Raw genomic sequence first — 25,259 nt, forward strand, 5'->3', positions numbered from 1 at the left:
TCACTGATCTGATTCTGATTCCTATACATCTCCTCTCACACTGATAACGGGCTCCTCCAACATTTGTTTACTTACTTACTGGCATTATCTTAGGAAATACACTCAATTCCAAATAACAATGTCAGATTTCATTCTAACAGTAAGACTTATTGGATGATATTTATAACTTCTTTATTGCTTTTTGTCCTTAAAAAAATCCCATTAAAAACAATCTAAATACTGTGTTCCAAAGTCCTTTGAAATAAATCTTTTCTTTGGTTTTGTTATAAACTTAATATAAATTTATAGAAATTGGTGGGGTATTTTTGGTAAGGATACTTTTCTTTTTCAGTTTAAGTTTATTTTTTGAATATGAAAACATTTACATAGTTCTGAAGTCAAACCTTGTGACATCACAGGGAATCTCTGCCCTGGTCTCTGGGCCACCCTCCTGCCCCCCGGGGGCTGCGCCGGACTCCTGGAGCCCTCCTCATTCCCCACGTGACAAGCGCTCTGGGAGCATCTTTTGTCCTAATGAGGTGACTCGGGGGGCTCCTGGACGGCTCCTGGGTGGGGGCTGGTCTCCAGAAAGAGCAGTGGTGACTGGACGCTGGGAAATTTTAGGTCTGCCCCTCCCCCCACCAGATATCCAGGGAGAGGGAGGAGCTGGGAAGGGAGTCTGTGAGCCGTTCCTGGCCTGCATGAGGAAGTCCCATAAATCCCAACAGGACGGGGTCCCGAGAGCTTCCGGCTGGGGGCACACGTCCACACGGAGAGGGTGACACACCCCAACTCCGCGGGACGGAAGCTCCTGTGTCCGGGACCCTCCTGGACCTGCCCCCCATGTCTCTCCATCTGGCTGTTGACCTGAAACCTTTATCACACCTTTATTATACAACGAACCTGCAAACGTGTTTCCTTGAGATCTGTGAGTCGCTCTGGCAGATTCGTCCGACCGAGACGGGGTCGTGGAGCCCTGATTGGTCGCCGGTGGTCGGAATTGAGGGGTCCGCTGGGACTTGATTCTCGTGTTGGCATCTGAAGTCGGGAGTGTGGGGAGGGGGACGGGGGCAGGGTGTTGTGGGACCGAGGCCCCATCTGCGGGATGTGATGCTGTTTCCACGCAGACGGTGCCAGAATGGAGTTACGTCGTCGGACATCCAGCTGCAGTTGTGCAGGATTGCTTGCCGTGGGGACCAGAGCCCCCACATTTGGTGACAGAGTATCAGAAGCGAAGTGTTCAGCGTGCGCGGTAAGGAAGATAGAAGGGTGGGGTGGCTTTTCTTTTCTTTCTTATGATTTTATTTATTGAGATTAAGATTGAGAGAGATCACAAGCGGGGGAGCAGCAGGCAGAGAGAGAGGGAGAAGCGGGCTCCCTGCTGAGCAGACAGCCTGATTCGGGGCTCGATCCCAGGACCTGAGCCAAAGGCAGACGCTCCACTGACTGAGCCCCCCACTGCCCCTGGGGTGTCCTTTCGACACAAACACTGTACCAAGCTGGGAACAGTGAAGTTTCACTGCCCTTCCTGACTCTGCCCACCCCAAAATCACCATTTTTATTAGTTCTGATTTATCATTCCACGGCTTTGATTTTTTGCAAATATAAATAAATACATAATAGTCATACTTTCACCTTTTCTCAGACAAAAGCCAGCACACACCACGTACTGCATCTACTTTATCCCCTTCGTCAGTGTGTTTGGAAACGGGAGGGAGAGGGAAGACGGGCCCGGAGAGGGAACCCGGCAGGAGAGTTTTGTGCACTCGGTGGCCGGGGCTTCTAGGGAAGCGGGGCGGTGGAGGGCCGGGCAGGGAGGGACCCAGGTTCTGGTCCCAGCTCCATCCCAGCCAGCCCGAAAACCTCCCCCTTTCGATCAGTTTCCTCATCCTTCGTAGGGGATGGTGGAACGGCGGACGGGACTGAATTGGGTCCCGCCCCCAAAGTTCGTGTACACTTGCAACATCACGTCGTGACTTTATGTGGAAATAGGGTCTTTGCAAATATAACCCAGTTAAGATGAGATCGTAAGGCATTCGGGTGTGCCCTAGCCCCGATGGCTGGTGCCTTTGTGAGAAGAGGACACGAAGACACACAGGGAGAAGGCCAGGTGACAGAGCCTGGGGTGATGGGACACAGCCACGGAACACAGAGGAGTCCGGGGAGCCAGCGACAGTCGGGACAGGCAGGCAGGACCCGCCCTGGAGCCTTCCGGGGAGCACAGCCCCGCTGACACGGGGGGCTCAGGCTCTGGCCTCCAGAGGAGAGAGGGAGGTGTGTGCGTTAAGCCCCGGAATGTGGCCCTGAGTGCCAGCAGCCTGGGCCCGTGACAGAGATGGGCTCCTGTCTGAGGTCACTTTCTGCTCAGGCCCAGAGGACTCCTCCCCATTAAGTGGCACGCGGGTGGTGGAAACAGGCACCCAGGGCCCTGCGCCCACGGAGACCACCCCGGGTACAATCACCTCCCTCGATGCTCGTAATCACTCAAGTGAGAACAGCGGCTGTAAAGAGACATTAAAATATTCTCAATTACACTGCATCTCCCGGGCAAAACTACGTTTCCATAAACACTACAGAAGCGGCTCGGAGAACAGGGCTGGTGGGGGCAGCCTGTACACCGGGACCATCCCGAGCTCAGGCCCCTCTCCACGGGTGTGGTGGGACATGCTCTCGGGGCGCCCCATCGCCCCAGACCCAGCAGTTTGAAGCCGGACTTGCCTTGTTCTCCACTACCTCCCGCGACTCTCCCCACCAAGGCACCCGTGTCCTCTCCATCTGTGCATCCCTCTGCGTCCACCCCGAGGCTGCCTCAGACACCCTGCCTTTGGCTCGTCCAGTGACCGGCACCGTCACTGCCGCCCGGCGCTAGCCTGGGCTCCATCACGCACCTGCCCTCCGCGGCCACTGCCTCCGACACGTTGGTCAGCCGGCCCCAGGCAGAGGCAGGCACTGTCACCCAGCCGCACGGGCCATCTGTCCGTGGAGAGCCACAGAATTAGGACGGACAAAGTCGGTGTCTGTCACCTGCCTGGCCTGTCTCATCGCTGTCAGGGGAGGAGCTGCAGAGAAGGTCCCTTTTCCCGTCTTTCGGATGCTGCCTCCTGCGCTACGGCTCTGGGAGGGCCCAGGGGAGGCAGGCTGCAGCGGGGGGTCGGAGAACACCAGAAACGGCTGTCCTGTTCTGGGATCCCCTGGGCGCAGACATCTCCTGCCCCCGCCTGCTCCTGGGCGGGAGGGCCCTGAGCAGCCCCTGTGCCATTTGCCTACACAGGGACCATCTGCTCTCCATCTCAGACGTCCCTGGGCTGGGCAGGGTGGTCAGGGGGAGGAAGACAGGTGGGGGTACACATCTAGAGGATAAGCAGCCCCCCCACTGGAGGAGCTCACCAACATGCCCAAGGTTGTCACCATGTTTGTGGGAATCTTGGGAGAAGGAACTCACGGTTTGCAAATATTTTATTCTGACCTTAATCCCAGATCCTAGTTCTGTGATTAGGGTCCCTTCTAGTGGCTTGCAAAGATCCTTCAGGAAACAGTTGGACCGGCCTAGACGGGCAATTTCAGAGGCAACGCAGGGGTGGGGGGGTCTGCACATGTTTCTGCCTAAATCTGAGATCCCCTCCCCCACATTTCAGAGCCAGTATCCTCTCACTGGATTGCTCCCCATGACCATCTACAGATCCCCGTTTCAATACATTGAGAGTTAATGTCGCTTAGTGGTACTGAGGATTCCTTTCGGTTGCAACTGACAGGACCCCCAGCCAAGCTCATTCCAGAAAAGAAGAGTTTGCTAGTTGGCTTAACTGGAAAGTGTAGGAGGCAGCTGCCTTCAGGCACAGCTGCATCTAGGCGCTGGCAAGACAACCCTAGGTACCATCTTAATTCAGACTCTAAACTTGATTTCACTGAGGTTGGCTTTGCTCCCAGGCAAAGATGGCCTGGGAGCTCGAGGCCTAGGGGGTCCTCAGAACTCCCAGCTTGGAGGATCAGGGTCATTCTAAAAAATCCCGGGCAGGGTTCAGATTGTGTGGACTTGGGTCCCATGGCTGTCACTGAGCTGGTTTCTGTGGGTGGGGGAGCGCCGCTCTCTCGTTGGCTGGCCTCGGGTCTTGGGACCCCAGCCAGATCCCGTGACCATGCTGTGGACCGTGAGGGTGTCCCACCAACAACAGAAGCCGTTGTGAGCGCACGACGGGGTGAGGAGGCTTCACTGAAGGAAGGCAAAGAGGGACAAAGAAGACGTTGTGTCGGGGCAGGTGAAAGCCACAGCCCCTGACAGCCCGGGAACGGCTGCTGACGTCACCCCAGGAGATCTTGCCTTTCGGGACCTCACACTTCACCCAGCAGCCTCCTACCCTCGTGCCTGGGGTTCCCACAGAGCTCACGGTGCTAGGAGCACAAGAGGTGCTCTGCACGTGTTTGGGGTGTCGAGGGATCCAGGGGCGCTTGCAACCGGCAGACCACGGACCCCTCCTGCCATGTACCCCCAGGCTATAGCGCTCACCCTGGTGGACGGTCTGTGTCTGTGGGTGGGACAATGGCAGGAGGCAGAGGGGTGTGCCAGGGTCTGCGCTCAAAGCGCCATCCCTGCCCCCGATGCTGGGGTACAGCGCCCTTTGGGGGCCTGGCCCGGAGAACCCCCTCCCCCCAGCCCCGCACGCGGGTTACCTAAAGTGCTTTCCCCTTGTGCTCACATCAGCTGCTGGTCAGGATGCGCAGGCGTTTGACGCTAATGGAAAATCTGCCTTGTGACTTGCGGAGTGGCCCGAGTGATCTGGCGTGTGACAGTGAGGGGGGCCTCTCCCCAGGGAGGGCTGGGAGGGGGCCCTCTCAGCCCTGCCATGGCCACGAGGTTGGCCTCCGGGATCCAGGATGAGGACAGACACAGAAGGTTGGGGCAGGCAGGCCCCCCTCTGCCCAGCTTAAAGGGGAGTCAGCGCTCAGCTGGCCCGGCTCGACTGGGTGGGAACGGCTCCAGGATTCCAGGCGTTTGCAAAGGCAGCAGCTGCAGGGACAGCCTGGGGCCTCAGCACTCAGGCCCTACCCCAAAGCCCCCTTCCCCTAAGCCAGCCCGTCTTCCGATCAGCTGCTTGCAAACCCCCCAGGCAGAAGGCGTGCAGGAGTTGTGGAGAGATTCGAGGAGGGAAAAATGGTGCTCAGCCAGCAAACCTTCCGCAAACCCTGAAAGTGAGGGCTTCCTTCTTTGCAGATCTGCCTGTGTTTCTGGGTTTCCAGAGGCCTGGCTGGGGCTGGAAATAGAAAGGCATTGCGTGCATTCATTCACTTAGCAAATATTTACCAAGCACCTCCCATGGGCCAGGCCTGGGCCAGACGCGGCTTCTTCCTCCGTATGTCAGTGAGCAAAGCAGACAAACCCGTGCCTTCACGGAATCAGTGCCCGAATGTGGGAAGACAGGAAAAAAAAAGCAAAAAGAGGATAAAGGATTAAAGGAGTCAATCAAGAGGCGCTAAGGGCTACGTGAAAAGCCGGGCAGGCAGAAGGGGGACGGCCGGGAGCAGCGGTCCCCCTTCTGCGAGTGCCGGTCCAACAAGGCAGCGGGGGGCTGTGAGCCAAGGGCCCACGTTGCCTGCGAGGGTGGCCAGGCCCTCCTTAGTGGCTGTCGGGAGCGCAGATGGTGGCAAGGTGGCAGGGACGCCGGTGGGAGGCCGCCGTGTGACGCGGGGAGCCGTGGGCAGATCCGCGTTGTGTTCCAGGGAAGGTGCCAGCGGGGTTTCCCGGGAACGGGGAGAACTCGGATCAGGCCTGCAGCGCTTCCGCGGGGGATGCCGTGGCGGGGGAAGGCAGGGAGGGCCAGGGCTCGGCCTACCGGAAACTGGCGGAGCCAGTCTCCCAAGCCTGGAGGGCTACAGGGAGGCATCGGGGTTCCTGCCGACAGTGTGCTCTGGGGAACGATATATGCTCAGAGACCTGGGCCGCGTGGACGCAACCTTTACCGAGCACCAGCCCTGCACCCCCTGTAAAACCGGCCCCCAGCCGGGGGGAGGGGTATGGCCCCCGACACCTGGGGCAGGCTGGGCCAGGCCCCTCAGAGCCGATCCCGGGACCCCGATGACCACATGGGGACGGGGTCTGAAAGGGATGTGGCTGGGGGGTCAACGTCTTGTAAGGCAGCAAGAAATGACAATGAGGCGCCCCTCTCTGCAGCTGTCCTCCGCGGGGGCTGCACCCCCCAGGGGCAGAGTGTGTGCACGCGAGTGTGTCGTATGGGCGTGTTACACAGGTCTTCTGTATTCGTGAGTGTTGCACGCGTGCACGGCTGTCTGTGTATCTGTGTGTGCGGGTTTGTACTGGGTTAAAAAGTGACCGAGTGCGGTCATGCAGAGAGAATCCCAGGTCAGCAAGGGCTCTGCTGTGAGAACCTGCCACGCGTGGACCTGGGTCCTCGGGAGGACGGCAGCAGAGTGCGGGCTGCGGCAGGGCTGGGCTCAGACACGTGGTGGGGTGCTGGCCTGCCCCTGCAGCCCCCCACCCTGGGCTCCCGGCCCCACGGCCCTGCAGTGGGCAGAGAAGTGACTCACTGGCCGGGACCAGGGCAGAGAAGGGAGACCCAAGGGGGTTGGAGGCAGGAAGAGGAGCACACGTTTTCTGGATTGTGGGGGCACTGGGGACAGGAGGGACCCTGTGCGGAGGCCACTTCCCCTGCTGGGGCCCTGGGAAATAAGTCACCCACATAAGAGGGGCTGAGCTGTGGGCCCCGGAGCGTCCGCGGGAGTGTGACCTGTGCTCCATGGTCTGGGGCGGCCCAGGGATGCAGCGGCAGTCTGTGGGAACCGCGGCTCGGGTCTCCTGTGGTCGGGCAGCCTCCCTCTGTGCGGGCAGCCAATCTGATGGCGGCAGGAAGGATGCCAGATCATGGGTGTAGAGCGTCACGAGCAAAGTCAGAGCTGAAATGGATGCTGAGCTGACAGCAGATCGCGGTGCGCCAGCAGATAGCTTGGGACGCGCTGGGCAGGGGCTTCCGGTGATTACAGCGGGGGGACGTCATTATCACGGCCACCGGCCCCTCCTCCTCCTCCATCACCTTCCCCACCATCATGTCCTGCACCATCACGTCCTCTATCATGTCCTCCATCACCTCCACCATCACCTCCGCCATCACCTCCTCTTCCATCACCTCCTCCATCACCTCCACCATCGTCACCTCCTCCACCATCACCTCCACCATCACCTCCTCCAGCACCTCCTCCTCCATCACCTCTGCCATCATCACCTCCTCCTCCATCACCTCCACTATCACCTCCACCATCACCTCCTCCTCCATCACCTCCTCCATCACCTCCGCCATCGTCACCTCCTCTTCCATCACCTCCTCCATCACCTCCGCCCTCATCACCTCCTCCACCATCACCTCCGCCATCACCTCCTCCAGCACCTCCTCCTTCATCACCTCTGTCATCATCACCTCCTCCTCCATCACCTCCACTATCACCTCCACCATCACCTCCTCCAGCACCTCCTCCTCAATCACCTCCACCATCACCTCCGCCATCATCACCTCCTCCATCAGCTGCTCTGCCATCCCCTCCTCCTCCATCACTTCCACCATCACCTCCACCATCACCTCCTCCAGCACTTCCTCCTCCATCACCTGCTCTGCCATCACCTCCTCCATCACTTCCTCCACCACCTTTATGATCACTGTCTAATTGCTACTGTTTGGGGGCAATGACAGGACACTTGTTCACTCCATAAACTTTCTCATCCCAGACCTCACGCCCCTCTGCCCTGCCTCCACTGTGCCCCAGGAAGCTGCCCACCAGGTAGGTGACTTTGCCCACCTGACTCCTTCACCCTCTGGCTTCCAGGGGGGCTTCCTGATGAGGACTTCGCATGGAGCAGAAGGGAGGGGTACTTGTTCTTCACCAGGCTGCAGGAGCACGGATCCCACCGGCTGCTCTTTCCTGAGACCATGGCCCTGGCTCTGGTGACCACCATCCTTCCCGCCCTCCTTCGGCCTGGGGGTGGTCATCACAGCTTCTTCTGTCACCGGTCCCTCGATGCTTCAGCCGTTCTCGTGGTTCCCCCAATGCTGCCAGCAGCGCTGAAAGTGCTCTTTTCGTTAACAAATCTCTTCTCCCCACCATAGGTGGGCCATCTGGTTCCTGTCCTATTCTGAGAGATGCCAGTCTCGTGGCGTGCCAGGCACAGCACGCGCGTCCTGGAAAGGCCCAGCAGCACCTGTGCAAAACCCCCATTAAAGCATTTGCAGCACCTGTGCCTGCGGCATCTGGGCCGGGGTCAGGGACACGGTCTGCCCCGAGGAGCCCCGGGGGTCCTACGAGACAGCAAGGGCCTCGGCCAGACAGAGCCCCGCTCCAAGAGCTGGGGTGGCGAGCAGGTTCGAGGGAGCCTGTTGGAATCAGGCCTGGCTGCGATGGGGATTGGCCCACGACTGGAGGGGAGATCCAAAGTGGCCCAGGTTTCCCCCCGGGGTGCTGGGAGGCTCTGCTGGGCGGGGGAGGCAGGGAAAGACAGACCCCTCCTCCCGGGGAATACCACGTCCTCTCCAAACAGCAGTGGTGGGGGCGGGGCGGGGGAGGAAGTACAGAGCTGCCTCAGCCTCTCTCTGCGGACTTCCCTTCCTGCCTGGCTTCCCTCTTTGCTCCCTGTGCCCCGCCCTGTTTTCCCCTCACCCCTCCTCCACCAGGGCTCTGCTGTCAGCTGCTCATGACCTTCCAAAGAGGGCAAGCCCTTGGCCCAGGGCTGCCAGACCCGTGCTCAGCCTCTCCCGTCCCCTGGACCCTGGATGGGCGCCCTGAGTGGACTGCTCAGCCCAGGCCGTCTGGAGGCTCTACAGAAGAAACACGCTGTTTCCACGGGTGGGACGTCGTCATCCTCTGGGCCTGGCCTCCACCGATTGTCCTCATTCCCAAGCCTCGGGGACAGCGGACTTATCAGAGTGGGACCTCTGGCTCCTGCAGGAGGTGCGGTCTCAGGACAGGCTGAAAGGTGGCCGCCCCGGACAGGTGACGCCACAGAGCCCATGCAGCCGGGACGGGGGCTGGCCCAGGGGTCAGGGCTCCGAGTCCCTTCCTTCGGTTTCCAGGCCTCATCCCCGGCCCACCTGGCCCCAGTCGATGCCTTCCAGATCCGCGCCTAGGGGGGACCACGGTGATAGCCACTGTTATTCCCCACAAGGCCCTGGCCTCCCCGTCCTCCCTCTCTCCATCACTGGTGACCATAGTGACAGCAGCAGCCGAAGGTCCCAGCACCTGCTGGCCACCAGACCCTCAAGGGCACGCTCCTCCTGCCAACGGATGCTTCACAATGAATGCCTCCGGGGGGCTCCGCTGACCCTCCCCAGAGCCCCCGGACCCGAGCATTGTGCCGTCAGATGCCGGTGACGGCTCAGGGCACCTGTGTCACGGTGACCAAGGGATAGCACACAGCCAGGCAGGCGGGTGGGAGAGGCAGACTCAGAGTCTGGTCTTGGCCAGCCCAGGGCAGGGTGGGGACCTGCTGCCGGAACACAAGGCCTGTTTACCAGGCGGGAGGACGCCAGCCACGGGCCTGCCAGGCCCTGCGGGATCCACCCAGGGAATCACAATGGGCCCCTTGTGTCCCAGCCATCCTCCTGGGGCCACCGCGGGCCTGGCGCCGTGGACAAGGCGAGCAGGGGGTGAGGGGACGGGCAGGGAGGAACCTCTGTGTCCTTGGCAAGGCCAGAGGCTCGTGCTTGCCTGCGGGTCAGCTGAGACAGTGCGGCAGAGTGGTGGCCTCAAACTGTCCACATCCTCCTTCTGGGAACTGGGAATGTGTTACCTTCCATGGCAAAGGGGACTTCAGGTCGCCAACTCCCTGATCCAAAGGTGGGAAGGTGTCCTAGATCCTCTGGGCAGGTCCCGGGCTTCCAGGGTCCCTTAACTGGAAGAGGCAGGAAGGAGCGTCCAGGTCAGAGATAGGCTGGCTGGGAGTCGGGGGAGGGCCACGAGCCGAGGTGTGTAGACGTTTCTAGAAGCTGGAGAGCAGACCCCCGGAGTCTCCATGAGGATCCCGCCCTGCCCACACCAGCTTTTAGCCCCTTGAGACCCTGTGGGACCTCGGACCCGGGAGTCTGGAAAAGGAGACATCTGTGTGCGTGAAGCCACCGAGTGTGTGGTCGCGGGAGCCATGTGGGAATGGGATTCTGTCCCCGACAGCGAGCCACCAGGAGGCCCTGAGCACGTGGCGAGCGTGTGGCGAGCACGTGGAGGTCGCCCGCCTAAATCTCAAGGACAGCAACCTCCCCCAGGAGGGTCCAGGACCCTGCACGCAGGCCCCCCATGCCGCGGCTGTAAGCAGTAGGAGGGCGTCCCCATGGCCGGGCCACCTCCTTCCTCCCCATGGCCGGGCCACCTCCTTCCTCCCCGTGGCCTGGGCCCCGTACCCTGGTTCCTCCACTCGTGTGGGATAGGGCTTGTGGCTGGGGCAAGGGGGAGCAGGGAGCCTGTGGGATGGGCAGGGGTGAAGAAGATGGGCCGGGGAGCCTGGAAAAGGGAGCGTGTCGCTGCAAGGTGAGCGAGGGTGTGGCGGACGGTCCGACCAGGGCCGCCTGCACCTGCGGATCAAGCGGGTTGCCGGTGGGCGTAGACGTGGAGCCCGCCCGACCCAGGGCTGAATGGGGGGTGTGGGCGGGTCAGAGCCTCCGCGAGGAACCCAGGAGCAACCAGGGAGGCCTGCAAAGATGGTTTATTTTTCTTCCTTTTTTTAAAGTTTCGATTTCCTTATTTTTAAAAATTTTTGTATCTTTTTAGAATTCGTTTCAGAGATAGAGGTCAGTGAGTCATGAGTCTTATGTAACACCCAGGGCTCATCCCGTCACGTGCCCCCCGTGGTGCCTGTCGCGTGGCTACCCCACCCCGCCTCCTGCCGTGCCGCAGGACTGGGTTTGTCTCCCACGATCGAGAGTCTCTTCCAGTTTTCCGCCCTCTCTGATTTGTCTGGTTTTATTCCCCTCCCTTCCCTATGATTGTCTGTTTTATTTCTTAAATTCCACATATGAGTGAGATCCTATGATCGTTGTCTTTCTCTGGTTATTTTGCTCAGCATAATACCTTCTCGTTCCAGCCACATCATTGCAAATGGCAGGATTTCATTCTTTTTGATGGCTGAGTAATATTCCGTTGTATATCTGAACCACATCTTCTTTCTCCATTCGAGATGAGGGTTTTCTATGAGAGCAGATGTGGAAGCAGGGATAGGAGGAAGGGTGGCAGGCGCTGGGCGGGGGTCACAGGGGACAGCGGCAGTCTGGGGTGGACACAGGGACAGAGGGAAGGAAACTAGAGAGGGCCTCTTGGAGCAGAGGAGGGGTGGAGGGACCATGACAGGAGGCAGTCAGGACCAGCAGGCCAGGCTGGTGGTTGGTGTGCGGTTGGACCCGGAGCGGGGCCCTCCTCAGCCCCACCAGGCACCCCCTGACTAGGAAGGGGGCGATCCCCATTTGGAGACAGCTGCTTCTGGGTATCTCCTCAGCCCTACCAGTGTCCTGGGGTCACCACCCCGAGCAGCACATGCCGAGGGCTTGAACAGCACTGACCTGGTGGTCTGGAACAAGGCGTTGGAGGGCCACGTTCCCCCTGGAGGAGTCTGGGGGACCATCCGACGACCCTCTCCCAGCTTCTGGTGTTGCCGGCCATTCTCAGGGTCCCCAGTCTCTGCGTCCGTCCTCACATGGCTTCCCATGTGTCTGCGTGCCCTCTTCTGTCTCTGCTCAGGATACTCTCCGTGGATTTCAGGCCTATCCCGCTCCATGTTGCCCCGGTCTCAACTCGAGGACATCTGCAGAGACCCCATTTTCAAATATGGTCCCATTCAGAGCAGCGGGGTTAGGATGTGGATGTATCTCTTTGGGGGACACAAGTCAACCCACAGCATCATCCACACCCCAAAATGGATCCCGACAGCTGAGGGTCGGCCCTGGGGTCCACACAGGGGGCCACTGGGAGGGAGCTTGTCCCTTGAGCCGATGCCCCCACAGCGGACCGAGTGCCCCTGAAAGCCTTCCCTGTCCTCCCACTGTTGGGACTAGGCCAGCTCCCAGCCCCAGGTTCTCTGACCCCAGCCAGGAGGGGCTCTCTGACCCCCACCTCTCCCAGCCCCCTCTCAAAGTACCAAGGGCAGGTTAGCCATGGGGTGGAGGCCTGGTTCCGGGGGTCACTGGGGGAGGTCCCTCCTGCTCCGTGGGCCTGGACTACGTGTCCACAGGGTGAGAGACGTGGGAGGGACCCCCGGAGAGAAGGCGGTGTCTGAGGGAGCTGCCGAGGCTGTGGGGACCCCTGCCCACCACAGTCCTGCCAGCCCGTGGGACCCTCCCACACAAGCCACTGGCTGCAGGGGCCCCGGGTCCCATGCAGCAGGTCTGTCCCCCGCTCCCATGAGTGACAGACCTGGCGGGCCCCCGCCTGCCTCCCCGCGCAGCCCCGTGGGTGCGGGCCTTCTCCGGAGTTGTCCCTGGGACAGGGTCCTGAGTGGAGGGACCTGGGAACCGTCGCAGAGGAGGCCTGGGACCGGGGCAGAGCCCCCGAGGACAAGTCTGCCATTTCTCAGCCCGAGAGCCTGTGGCCCGAGTGGGGTCCGTGGATCTGGCCCCGGCCCTGGGCCCCTACCCTGGGGGTTCTCCTGGGGAGAAGCCGTCTTAGAACCCAGCCAGCAGCGGGGAGACGGTGCAGAACCACCCGCCACGGAAAGAACCCGGGGCCCACAGCCTCAGCTGTCCCAGAGCCGCAGACAAGGACTTCCGTCCCACAGGGAGCCCTGAGTCCGGTCAAGGTCAGCGTGTGCTGGGGGTCACAGCAGCCACCAAGTGCTTCCCTGCATGGCCTGTTGAGTCCAAGACAACCGCCTGGGAGGCTACGCCACCATCCCTGCAAGCAGTGATCAGAAACGTGTCCTTTGGGGTGAAAGGGCTACCCCTCCCCAAGCCAAAGGGACTCAGGCCCCTCCAGCCCAGAATCTCAGGTCTCTGCTCTGGCTTCCCTATGCCTCTCCCGGGGTGCCTGGGGGCCCCTCTCATTGAGACCTGTTCCCCAGACTCCCAGAGGCCTGCGGCAAGTGCCTGTCTGTCTGTCTATCCCCAGGGACAGGCCTATCTGTCCTGCTGACGGCACCAAGGCCGGGGCGGGAGGCCCCCTGTCTATATTGCCTTAGGAGAGGGAGGGACAGAAGGACACACCGAGGCCCCTCCTGGGTGGCGGACACCCTGGCCTGCCCAGCCAGGCCCCCCACTGCTTCCAGGGTGTAGGCACCGACTCCGAGCCCTCCCCCCACTCTGTACTGTAGGGCTGGAAGCTCAGCACGTGTACGACTGACTATTTGTGGCCAGACGCCCTTCCCACCTCCTGCCAGCCCTCCCAGGAGGCCTCAACCGTGAGTCACAGGCTCAGCTCCGGGGTCAGGCAGAAGCAGCCTCGCCCATGCAGACTTGGGAGGCTGCACCCCGGCAAAGTGGGGCACAGACCCAGCCTGCGGCCTGGAGCAGGTCGGGAGGGAAGGGGAGTTGGCCCCGCTCCTGGGCCCTGCCCCTGCTCCAGGCCGTCCATGTGGGGCCCCTCGTGATGGCAGACTCGTCACAGACTCCATCAGCTGTCCCTGCAGACTGTGGGCAGGTCGGGGTGACTGTGGAGCGTCCGGCCAGGCCTCCCGATGTGTGGCTCTGTCCCAAGTGGCTCAGCTGTGGGGTTCCATGCCAGGGGCACCTGGCCCCAGGCCCAGGCCCCAGCTGACCAGGAGGAGCCAGGACAAGCCGGCCCTTGCCGAGGCCGCACCTCATGACGCGGAGTCCCCCCACGGTCACAGGGCAAGGCAGGGGACAGTACGGTGGGGGGGACGGCAGGGAGAGGAAAGGCCTCTCGGGGTCTGAGGGGCTTGGTGGGGCCAGGGCAGAGCCCCACAGTCACACAGGAGCCCCTGCGAGTCAGGAGAACAGCTGTCCACATGCTTTCCCCGGCCCTGCCCCCCACCAAGCTTGGCCTGGGCCGGCCGTCCGCTCGTCTCAGTTTCCTGATCTGGTCCTGAGGCACCAGGTTGGGTCCATTAAGTGACTTCCAGACAGTCGTCTCCCGCGACCTGTGAGCGCGACCTTTTGCGGAGCGAGCAGCTTTGCAGACAGGACTGAGGGAAGGGGCAGGATGAGATGCTTGTGGCTGGTGGGGGTCGGGGCCCCAGTCCAATGACAGAGAAGAGCGGACACGGACACACGGGGACAAGGCCCTGTGAGTGCCGAGGCACAGAGCGGAGCCGGGGGCCGTCTACTGACCGGGAGCCACCGGGGAACCAGGACACGGCACAGAGGCCGGGAGCGAGGTGGGAGCCCAGGGAGGAGCCGGTCGTGCCCACACCTTGATTTGGACTCTGGCCTCCGGAGTCATAAGGGAGGAAGGGAAGGGACTTCTGTGGTTGAACCCAGCTGGCTCGTGTCGCTGTGTTCCGGCTGCCTGGGGCAACAGAGCCTGTCTGCAGGGCAGGAGTGGGCGGGCTGTGGGGCGGACACCCAGGCACAGGGTCCGCGGGGCTGCATGTCAGGAAGGGGCCCGGGCATGGCCCTGACCACCTCCAGACCTCGAGCCCTGCCTGGGAGGCGTCTGCCAACACGAGGGGCTTCCCAGTGACAAGCAGCCCAGGTCCCCTCCCTCCCATCCTCATGGTGCAAGCCCCCGGCCGGTGTGAGCAGAGCCCAGGAATCCCCGGACCCCCACATCAGCCTCTGAGATGGGACCCCAGGAAGCACAGACAACGGGGGTCCAAGACGGAATGTTCCTTTCGGGTGGGGGGCACCCGAGCTCCTTCCCTGCTGGGTCTGGACAGTCGCTTGGCAAGGGGGGGGGGGCCCTCAAGGCCCCTCTGGCTGGGCTCTGGGATTTACGGAGGAGAGAAGCAGTGACAAGCTCTCCCTCTAAACAAGGACATGGAGGTCTTGAGGCACAGAGTGGACGAGCGCCTGGGGGAGGGTGTGTGTCCCGTGTCCTCGGCACCCAGCCCGGCACTCGGCACCATGGACAGCACGTGGGGTTCAGCCTCTGACCACCACGGCGTGGCTGGGGAGACATGACCTCCCACTGGGGGCCGGGGTCACGGGGCAGCGTGAGCTGGAGCAAGTGGCCGCCGTCGGGCGAGGGCATTGGGAGTTCTGGGTGAGCATGGAGGGGTCCTCCCGGCTTGCTGCTTGGAGGAGGCGGCATTCTGAGTGGGTAAACTGAGGCCCCGCGGGCCTGCGCAGGGAGCAGAGGGTGTGTGCAGATGAGAGCTGAGGGCAGTGGATTTAAGCTGCTGGGGGGCTCCCTCTTGGGAGGCATGGGGGCACCCTGTTGACAGGACACCCCTGGAGGGATGACAGGAGGACACACTGAAGCTTCAGCTCAGAGCGGGGTTTGGGACAGCTTCTCTGAGGGCCTTTGCAAGGATAAAGTGTCAAATGTCCCTGGGGACTCACACTCCCTGCCCCGGAGCGGGAGGGGTGGAGGACAAAGGGGGGGACTGGGAAGGTCACATGTGGGAGGCGCCAGGGGCAGTGGGGTCACACAGATCCGTGCATACCCAGCCGGAGCCTGAGGCTCCACGGGACACCAAGGAAAAGGCATCAGGAAGTAAGTTTGTTGCCCATGAGTGTCTGGTCCCTGTTTTTGAGTCGGGTCCTCCGAGGCTCCTTTTATCTCCATGAAATTGCAGGTTTGCGGCCGGGCCGGGGCCCTGCCAAGTCCCCCGGTCAGCGGGAGGCCTCCGGTGGCCACAGGATGGTAAGCTGCTACTCCCGGGAGCCCACGGGGGTGGGGAGAGAAGCCAGCTTCCGCTCCCTCCTCCTGGGGCGCGACCCTGGGATGCTTGCATTATGGAAACTGCTTGTGGAAACCCCGTCGCCCGAGCTACCCAGCTCTGGGGGAGACAGGGCTGCAAACGAAGCGGCAGCACCTGGGTGCACGGGCCGCCTGCCGCTTCCCCGGGGACCCCCTTGGCCCTGCGGGGCTGGTGGCCAAGAGCTGTGATGTCACTGGGACCCTAGGAGGCTGCCAGGCGCTCAGCGTGAGGCCCCTCCCGGCCGGCTCGGCACTGACGCAAACCCGAAGCTTCCAGCTCTGTGAGAGGCAGCCGCCCGCCACTGAGCCAGCAGCCCTGTGGTCGGCCGCGGGGACCGGGGGCGGTGGCAGAGGGCTCCCGCGGGCCTGGCATTTGAGATAATCGGCTGCTCTTCAAAGGGCGGCCAGCGTGGCACAAGGAGCTCCTCGAGCTCCCGGAGGTCAAGAGGAGCCGCGCAGCTCCTGGCAGTGTCCACCGCCCCGTCTCCCCAGCCGTCCGGTGCCCGGGGGCCTTGGGCTGTGCTCAGGGCTATTTGCCCGGAGTGGCACGGAAGCCTGGGGCGGTCGGGCAGAACGGACCCACCCCAGGGCAGATGGGGGCAGGAGACCTGGCTGGCTGGGGCTGGGTCCTGCCTCCTCTGGGTCTGCTCTCGCCCCGGGCCGAAGCTGCAGCCTTGCTTGCTTCCCTGGAGCTGGTGGAGGCTCCCTTCCTGCTCCTCCCCGCAGCGCTGTGCACCCTCGGCACACATATCGGGGTTCCTCCAAGGAGCGTGGGGCGCTGGGCTTGGGGATCATGAGGACCAGGGGCCCTTCTGGGGGCCTCTGCATGAGAGCCGTCACGGGAACCTGGACTACCCTGGGAGAGACCAGCCTTCCAGACTGTTCTCTCTTCCTTGAAGAGACACCCACAGGCACACACTCACACACTCACACATGCATGTGCGTGCACACAGTGAGGTGCACACGAATGCAGACGAGTGTGAATCCATGTGCCACACGCACGCATATGTGTGCGCTCACACCACGCACTGATGGGCCCATGCACAGCCACACACAACACAGCCACATGGACTCGTGCACATGGAGCAGACGTGGCCTGGACTTGATGGACACGGGAGGAAGGGGCACCCCAGGGTTGAGGACGGGCCCCCGGGAGGGCAGCAGGGAGGCCGCAGCGGAGGGTGTCCGGGCAGCAGGGCCAGCAGAAGGTGACGCCAGCTCCCACCTCAAGGGCACCTTTGCCCTCGACCGTCACTGGACTGAGGAGAGCACACTGCGGACACCTTGGGCAGCCACACGCCCACAGTCCTGGGGCCCTGCGCCCGGCCCGAGCTCATGCTGGGGTCACACGGTGCTCACCTCTCGGCCGCTGTCGCTGCCACCTTGTGGGTGACCTCGGAGGGTGGGACCCTTGCTGGGGAAGTACCTGCCGGGATGGTGGTCTACGCAGTCCTGCCTTGAGCCCCGAACTGTCTGGAACCCAGGGCCTGCGGGCCTGCCAGGAGGCCAGCTTTCTTCCTCTCGTCCAAGGTGGAGACCCTGCAGCTGTGCTACAGGGACCCTGGGGACCCTCGGACCCCTGGACCCGGGGCCTGTGCACAACCTCCAGCCCTGTCCCTGAATCAGGGCCACCGGACATGGGGTCGAGAGCCAGAGAATCCTGACTCTGAAAACCCGGTCTGTCCGTCTGTCTGCTTGTTACTGTGGCTGTTTTCCTTCCTGACCTGACCTGTTCTGGATGTTTCCACCGGCGCTGGGGCCTTCCCCGTGGGGACGGCGGAGATGCAGGCCCAGAGCTGATGGGGACTCCTGATGGAGGAAACACGTGGAACAGAGCAGCTGGATGGCAGCGGGGATCCGGAAGATAGACCAGCCGAGCCCCGTGCGGAAAGACACAGGACGGCTGGGTCTTGCAGGAGACCCAGGCACGACCCCAGACTGGTGGGCGTGTGGCTCGAGGCGCCGGAGCGGGATCTCCGCGTCGGGGCCGGCCGGTCTGCACGCCTCCCCAGCAGCCCTGTGACCTCGAGCCCCTGGACCAGAGCCTCCCAGGGCGGCCGCAGCCAGGGCTCCAGAGGAGGGAGCTGCCCTCGGCCGGCCCAGCGCCCCTCCCACCGCTCCCTTCCGCTGCCCTCTTTCTGCTCTCCGGGCTGAAGCCGGCCTTTGTTCTGTTTTGTTTTGTTTTAATAACGTAAACAATTGGCACAGGCAGCCGGAGCCCACGGGTCACGCTCTCCACGTGGCCGGGCTAGCGGCTGTCATGTGCAAATGGGGAGGGCAGAGCCTGGCAGGGGCTCCCCAGGCCCAGCGAGGGCACCCCAGAAGCGGGAGGACCTCCCCCCCCACCTCACTTCTGTTTCCAGACTGAAGGCCGGCAGGAGAGGGGTTGAGCAGGCCCGCTGCCCCCAGAAGCCCCCAGAAGCCCCCACTGCCCTCCCTCTGGGCGCAGAGGCCCAGGCGCCCGGCTGTACCCCCGACAGGCAGGCGCTCCTGTTCCCTTGTGCCGAGCCCAGCCGAGCCGCAGTCTGTTTTCCCGCCCACTCCCCGTGGAGGCGCGGGTGGCAGCGCCCCAAAGCTGCGATTCCCACACACTCCGACCTGCCCTTCAGTTTATAAGACGCAAATATTTGCTCTTCCATTGAGAAAATAGTCAGAGGCTCTCCTTTAAGTGGAGTGTACACACCGGTGCCCTTCAAAGCCCATGCTGCTCTTTCCAAATGCTGGAAGGAGGAAGCCGGGCTGGGTGGCTCCTGGAGCACAAAGCAGCCCTCTCACGTCACCCCCACCAGCCGGAATGTTCCAGAAGCCAGGGCACCTGGGGAAGGGAGGATAGCAAGACCCTCTGGCCTGAGACCGAGGCCCGGTGGAGGCAGACATGGCAGCTGTCGTCATGGGACTCACAGCTGTCCTGGTCCCGGTGCATAAGCCTTACCACTGGCTGCTGTCTGCAGGGACATGGAGCGGGGGCCTGCCTTGGCACGGGACGTCTGCCTGTCACAGTCCACATCTCACTAGACGCCTGGCCTGAGCCGCCTGCCTACCCTCTCCAGGCTCCACTTACTGTGGAAGAGAGGGCCCCGGGCCCTTTGCACGGCAGCTGTGGCTGGTTGGCCGGGCTGTGGTGTGCAGAGCCCACCGCGCACGGCACTCCGGAGCACGGCATCAGGGGGTCTTGCGTAGCCGCAGTGGATGTGAAATACCGTGGGGGTCAGCAAACGCTGCCCTTCTGGGTTGTGTCTGGGAGCCCGTGACTGGCGCACCATCGGCCCTCGTCTCAGGAGCTGCTCTGGACCCTGAGCTGAATCAAGGCCTAGAAGGACAGCACGTGGAGAGCCAGCACACAGTAGGCCCTTTCCAGCCTCACTGCCGACATACATGTGACAACACACAAACAGCGGCGTGGTCCCCACGGCCCCAGGCCCTCCGGCCTCCACGGGCTGCTTCCCGGTAGGCCAGGCTCCCGCACGTACCAGCAGGTCACCCGCGTCTCTGGTGATGCTTCTGTGAGAGGTTCCCACGCGGGTGGGCTCCTGGGGTCCTAGAAGCGTCCACGGCAGACCACGTGCACAGGGCAGCCTCGCTTCCTCCTTGTTGGCTGCCCGGGGCCCCCCAGACCTGGACGGACACACTCCGGGGCCCCCAGCTCTGGCCAGAGCCTCCCCCATCACTAACCTGCTTCCTCTTCCGAAGGGGCGCTGCGGGACGCGCTGGCTGCTTGGAACCAAAGGCATGAGAACCTCCTAGATCTCAGGTCCGTGGGCCAGACGGAAGGTGCTGGGCTGCCCGGACCCCAGGACCCCCCTTCAGGCTGCGGGTCACTCGGCGGAGCCCAGGCTCCCCGATTCTGGGACAGGATGATGGGAATCAGCTGAGACGATTGCCGCCTTCCCGAGCTCTGCACTTCCCCGCAGGCCCCCTGGAGGCGAGGGGCTCTGTGGGGACTGGTGGGGGAAGGTGGCTGCTGGTTTCTTTTCCACAGCAGGAGCCAAAGAGTAGGTAACACATGGCCTGAGGGGTGGGGGGCACATGGTCAACCCTGTGGCCCCACAGGAACCAAGTGGTGGCCGTGGGACAACAGGGGCCCTTTTAATAAGGAAACACTTGGGTCTGATCACATGCCTGGGAGTGTGGGCAGAGCCTGTCCTTCTCTTTTTCCTGCTAGAAAGCTCTTCTCCACCTGGACACCCTCCAGGCCAGGCTCTCCCTTCTTGTTTATGCCCCTCATCCCCGACTCCCCTGCTGCCTCCTCCAAGAAGCCCTCCCGTCCTCCCCCGTCCTGCTTGTTCCCCTTGGGTCTCCACCCTCCAGGGCACCCCCATCAGCGCGGAGGCCTCCTCTCTACCCAGAAGACAGGGCCGCTTCCTGACAGGCTCTCCTCTGCCCCCCACATCCTGGAAGGTTCCCTGGGGCAGAAAACGGCCGGTGAATGGACGGCCGGGCTCAGGTGGAACGTGTGCGGCTCCCGCCGTCCGCGTGCGTGTTCAGCCGGCAGCGCCCTCTGTCCTCCGACGGGCAGGCGCCCATCCCCCCCCTTGGAGCTGAGTAGGGCCAGGAGACGGCAGAGTGGGCAGCGCAGAGGAGGTTCTAGATGGGCCTGCGCGGGACGCCCTCGGGAGGCTCTTTGTCCAAAAGGCCAGCCAGAGGACACACCGTGTGTGGGTCCAAAGTCCCAGGGCAGACGGCTTCAGAGGTGGGCCACGTGTGGACATTCGCTTCTTGGCCTACGACGTAGGTACGGAGTCCCCCTGCCGGGAATGGCCGAGTTCCCTGACAGACGCTCTCACATCCGCAGTCCGCGGTTTGGGCCAAGAGACAAACGGAGGGGAGTGTTCCTGGGATGGGATCTCCTTGTCCCACAGTCCCGTGGTGCCCAGGCGGCGGAGTGGTCAGAGAGCTGTCCCTCTCCAGGCCATTCTACCCCTCCGGGAGCAGCAATGGTGTCGTCTGCTCTTTGTTTTAGGGGGAAAGTGGAGTCCACAGAACTTTCTGGCATGCAGGAGCGGCCAGACGAGGGCCTCGGGCGGTCTGAGCCTGGATGTTCTCATGGGCGCCGAGAACAATGCCCAGATCCCCCGCCTCACCTCCGTGGGCCCATACCCACCCCAGCCATCTCCCACCAACAACTTTGGGCGGCGCTCAGCTCAGGTCTTATGGCTGGGACCACAGCCCCCTGTCGCTGCCAGGACGCACCTGGGACATCAGGAAAGCTTGGCCCCACACCCACCGAAACAGGACCCCAGGTGCCCAGACTTAGCCCCACTGACTCTCTAGAGGAACAGACTTCCTGCCCCGCCCCCTGCACTCCACACAGCTCCCGTTCCCGTAAGCCAGAACCCAGGGAAGGGGGCACAAGGCCTCCCGCTGTCACCTGGACGATTGCAGGACGTGGGCTCTCCTTTCTGACCCCTCAGTCCTTGGACACCAGTTCTGGCTCCGACCCATGAGGCTGGACACCTGCTGGGCTGGTGACCCAGGGGGCCACAGGCAGAAAGTGGACATCCGGGCCCCAGGAGCCCGGGATCAGCAGGAAGGGGCCTCCGGGTCAGCGGGCCACGGGACGCTTCGTGGCGGGGGAAGGACGGGACTTGGAGCGTGTGCTTCTTGAAAGTCACCTGTGGATTTTCTGGCATATTCGCAGACACTGTACAACATCAAAAACTTGACTGAGGGATTTCGTCCCTTGGGGCCGAGACGGGAGGGGGGTGAGCCCCCGCCTGCCTGGAGGGAAGCACGGGGCCCAGCGTGGGCCTGGCTGAAGTCCCGCCACAGTCGGCAGGTGGCAGAGGTGAGGGGCGCACGGTCCAGCCTGGAGCTCGGCACACACCGTCTGGAAAGGGCCAGAGAGTCAGTGTTTTAGGCTCTGTGGCTGCCCAGCCTCTGTCACAAAAGCCACAGTAGACGCCACGTGGACATGTGGGCATGGGCTGCCACAACACAATGGGGTTTGGGGACACGAAATGCGACGTCCATGTTGTCTCCACAGATCGTCTCCACGGCCCCCGTTTACAAATGCTAAAACCGTTCTTAGCCGCGGGTCAGACCGGGCCGTGGCAGATCTCAGAGCGCTTGAAGCTCTCATGTCGGGTGCGGTGACAGACCCAGGGGCAGGGGGACTCTCTAAGCGAGCTGCAGTGGCAGAGGTGGGTCTGGGGCCTGTCCCCACGCCCAGACGCACCCATTGGTCTGTTTTCTGTTTCTCTGGGGGGCGGTGGGCCCCGGCAGGGGCTGTCAGATCTGTGTAACCCTCTCTGACCTCACAGCACCCTGTTCCTTTGGGGGAGCAGCGAGTCTGAGTCTGGCGGCTGCGCATCTCAGAACCAGCCCCTGTGGACCCCGAGGTCTGTGTGTAACCCCGGGCCGGCCTTCCAGCAGGTGCACTGGCCCAGGGCTGGTGGCCCAGCAGGACAGTCTGGGCTCTCCTTGGACATGGGGAGGCAGGGGCTCTAGTTGGAGCCGGACCACCATGCAAGCCTTGGGGTGCCGTGGCCAGTACCCCATCCTCCAGGCAGTGGAAGGAGTCCCATCTGCAGAAGGAGAAAACAAGGTACCCCCGGAAGGAATGGGGACAGAAAGGACAGAGAGATGGGGACTCCTGTCCTGGGCTCCCAGCAAACCCTGTTGTACTTTAAGCTATTCTGAGTTGGGGTTCGCTTTCGGCACCCCCCACACACCTGGGGGAGCAGGTGCCAGGCGGGTGCCCCCGTGCAGACCCTGACTTAGAGAGCCTCCCGCAGAGCCCGGAATGCACGCCCGCCTCGCCTCCTACGTGTGGCCGGGGCCTTGGGGCCGCCTTCCCCTCGCCCCAGAGACCCTCCTCTCGGCGCACCTGTGCCTCAAGGCCCTGATCGGCCCCCAACCCCTCCAGAGGGCACGGGAGCCACACGGGGCAGCCTTGGCTGGACCACGATGGGCCCGGGAACCGGCAGCGGTGCTGGAGCATTCCAAAGGCCCCGGAGGCCGTCAGAGGCTATGACGTGTGATCAAAATCCCCAAGTGTTCCAGGACAGGAAACCCATTTAACCCTTCACGTCTCCCCTGCTCACGGCTCCTTGAGACCCAGCCGACGCAGTGGCCGGTGTCCCTCATGCGGCCGCACGCAGATGGTCTCTGGGCAAGCGGCAGGTGGCAGACACATGAATAAAAGATGGTTTTCCAGACTAAAACCTCCTTTCTCTAAGGCTGGGCTTTGTTCGGCCCCCGAGGGGTTCAGGAAGCCTGATGAGTGGGGGGTCCAGTGGGCACCGTGCAGATGCCGCAGACCCCTGGGACGGTCAGTGAGGGCAGCCCCACGGGGCATGGGGGCTCCCCGGAAGCTGAGGCCGGTGCCCCCCACACAGCGCCTGGGTTATGGGGCGGGCGCTGGGGCTCCCATGGAGTGGGGCCGGCTGAGTCCGGGCAGGTCACGTCGTGCCTGCAAATGAAGGGGGGCAGGAGGGCGGCCTTGCTCAGCCTCTCTGGGAAACAGAGGGCAAGTGCCAGGATGCCACGGGACAGCACGGCTGACACCCCCGCCCTGGCCTCCTAGCTTTCAGGGAGGTGTTTTCCCTGTGCCCCCAAGAAGCCTGGATGCGTGATCATTCTGGAACGTGAGCCGTGCGGCCCCCGCTCACACCCTCGGGGCCATGTGCGCACATAGAAGCCACGTCCTCAAAGCCAGATGCTGGAGGCTGATTCCAGGAGAGGCTGGGGCCGCCCTCGGGAGCTGTGGGGCGCGGACCTTGAAGCCAGGTGTGGCGGGCTACCCCTCTCCGCATCCTGGCTGGATAGGTGAAATATTCCAGAGAGCCCTTGGTGGGACAGGAAGCCATGAGCACCGCAGTCGCTGAGTCTGGGTGGTGGTGGGGGTCAGCAGCCGGCTCTGCGCGTCCCTGAAATGCCACAAGCCAAGGGGGTCGTTCAGATGTCTGGGGTTCCCAGGGCGACCTTCAAACTGTCTGACATCAGGGTTTCTATTACACGCACGCATGTGTGCTCAGATCCCACGCAGGAGCCGGGAATCGAATTGCTGAGCGAAAATGTATCTTGCCACAATTTCTAAACAATGTCCTATATGTCACATGGTTTAAATGCCCGAGAAAATGTTGACAAGAAGTCTGAGTCCTTTGGTACCTTAAGTGACCTCTTCAAGGTCACAGTCAAATTGAGGTATGGTCTGGAGACAGGAGGTACCTGGTCATTCAGGATACTATCCCAGAGGGATTCTCCTCACCCCCAAACTCACCCCTGTCCCCGTCCCCTCCCCCTTGCTCTCAGGGCTGGGGCCCAGAGGGGAGAATTGCGGGCCCCTGGGATTCCGTGAGCAGCCTTTCCTGTTTGTCCAGGACGGAGGGGATGCAGGACTTTAATGCTGAAGCCAGGACTGTTGGTCACCAAGGTGGGGGAGGGTCACAGTCTGGGACAGTCACAGGACACGGCCGCTCTGCTTGGGATTCTGATAAAGGGGCTTGGACGCCGGGGTCCTGGCCTCCCTGCCTGTGCCATGCGGCCTGGCCCCTCTTCCTGCCTGAGGAGCAGGAGGGGGACTCTGGGGGCCCCTGGGCCCCTGGGTGTGTGGAGCCGGCTGCCCTCGGTGCTGGGTCCACAGGGGCCCCCACATCATGTACTGAAGAGGGGATAATTAGTTACCGGCATGGGCCAGGCGTGGTTCTCCTCTTTAAGGCGCGCATCCCGCCCCCTCCCCACCACTCCTTACACTTCCTCCCCTCCTGGGGCTGGGATGCCGGCACTGTGAATCACAGCGGCTCCAGCGACTGCGGGGCCCGCCGGGCCTCGAGGCCCACTGAGGCCCAGCGCCAGGCGGCCGCCTGCCCGGTTTAAGCCCTTTATCCTGACCTTAAACTGATGGCAAGTCATGCACACGGGATCTGAGAATTAAGACAATTACAAGAACGTGAAGGAAGAAAACGCCCTTAGGTGTCCCCCACAGAGCCCACGAGCAGCCCCGCCTGCTCCTGCGCCTTTTAAAACAGAATTAAATGTGTGAGTGTGTGAGAGCGCGTGAGAGCATGTGTGTGAGTTTCTGAGAGTTCGGGTTTGTGTTTTCTTGCCGTTTTGATTCGTCTGTTTGGTGTCTTTATATCCCAGGGCTGCCAGCCTTACCTCCAGGCCCTGCTCTCTGTGTCCTCGCTGCCCTGGGTTCTGCCGGCCCCCGGGCCGGGGTGGGGGGCGCGGACGGTGCTCCCAGCACTAGCAAGGCCTGGAGGCAGCAGAGCTCACTGGAGCCCGTCATTCACACCCAAACTGAGCAACCCCGAGTCCGCGGCCCCAAACCCCTTCTTACCTAATTCCCACACGCCAAGCCAGGGCTGTCCCCACCGAAATCCACCCGGGGCAGAGACCAGGCCCCTAGCGACCACCTTTACTGCCCAGAGGCCGCCAGAATGAGTCCAGTGGGCTGGTCCTGAGCCAGTTCCCCCGCCCCGCCTTGCCTTTCCTGCAGAAAACCCACTAAAACCTGTAGCCCAGAACTTGCCCTGCTCCTACTTCTG

General features: G+C 62.5%; 1 protein-coding gene across 5 annotated transcripts; it reads right to left on the reverse strand.

The window, feature by feature from the left end:
* Nucleotides 1–1,396: 1,396 nt before the first annotated feature.
* On the reverse strand, nt 1,397–8,480 carry LOC111155744. 5 transcript variants are annotated; one of them, XR_002641154.1, is made up of 5 exons: nt 7,780–8,480; nt 6,720–6,885; nt 4,648–5,228; nt 2,868–4,189; nt 1,397–2,480 (listed from the first exon to the last, which is right to left on the reverse strand). XR_002641154.1 is itself a non-coding variant. In XM_022516120.1 (5 exons), exons 1-2 carry the CDS (start codon nt 7,934–7,936, stop codon nt 5,804–5,806), a joined length of 1,239 nt encoding a protein of 412 aa, XP_022371828.1. In that variant the 5' UTR covers nt 7,937–8,480; the 3' UTR covers nt 1,397–2,480; nt 2,868–2,952; nt 3,446–4,189; nt 4,648–5,803. The 5 variants fall into 5 exon arrangements, 4 of the variants coding, with proteins under 4 accessions (XP_022371828.1, XP_022371831.1, XP_022371829.1 ...); XM_022516120.1 differs by having other exon boundaries at nt 2,868–2,952; nt 3,446–4,189; nt 4,648–6,885; XM_022516123.1 differs by having other exon boundaries at nt 4,648–6,825.
* Between the last annotated feature and the right edge of the window lie 16,779 nt (nt 8,481–25,259).

This window comes from Enhydra lutris, unplaced genomic scaffold (genome assembly GCF_002288905.1).
Source record: "Enhydra lutris kenyoni isolate GAN:26980312 unplaced genomic scaffold, ASM228890v2 scaffoldscaffold43, whole genome shotgun sequence".
Classification (NCBI taxonomy): domain Eukaryota; kingdom Metazoa; phylum Chordata; class Mammalia; order Carnivora; family Mustelidae; genus Enhydra; species Enhydra lutris.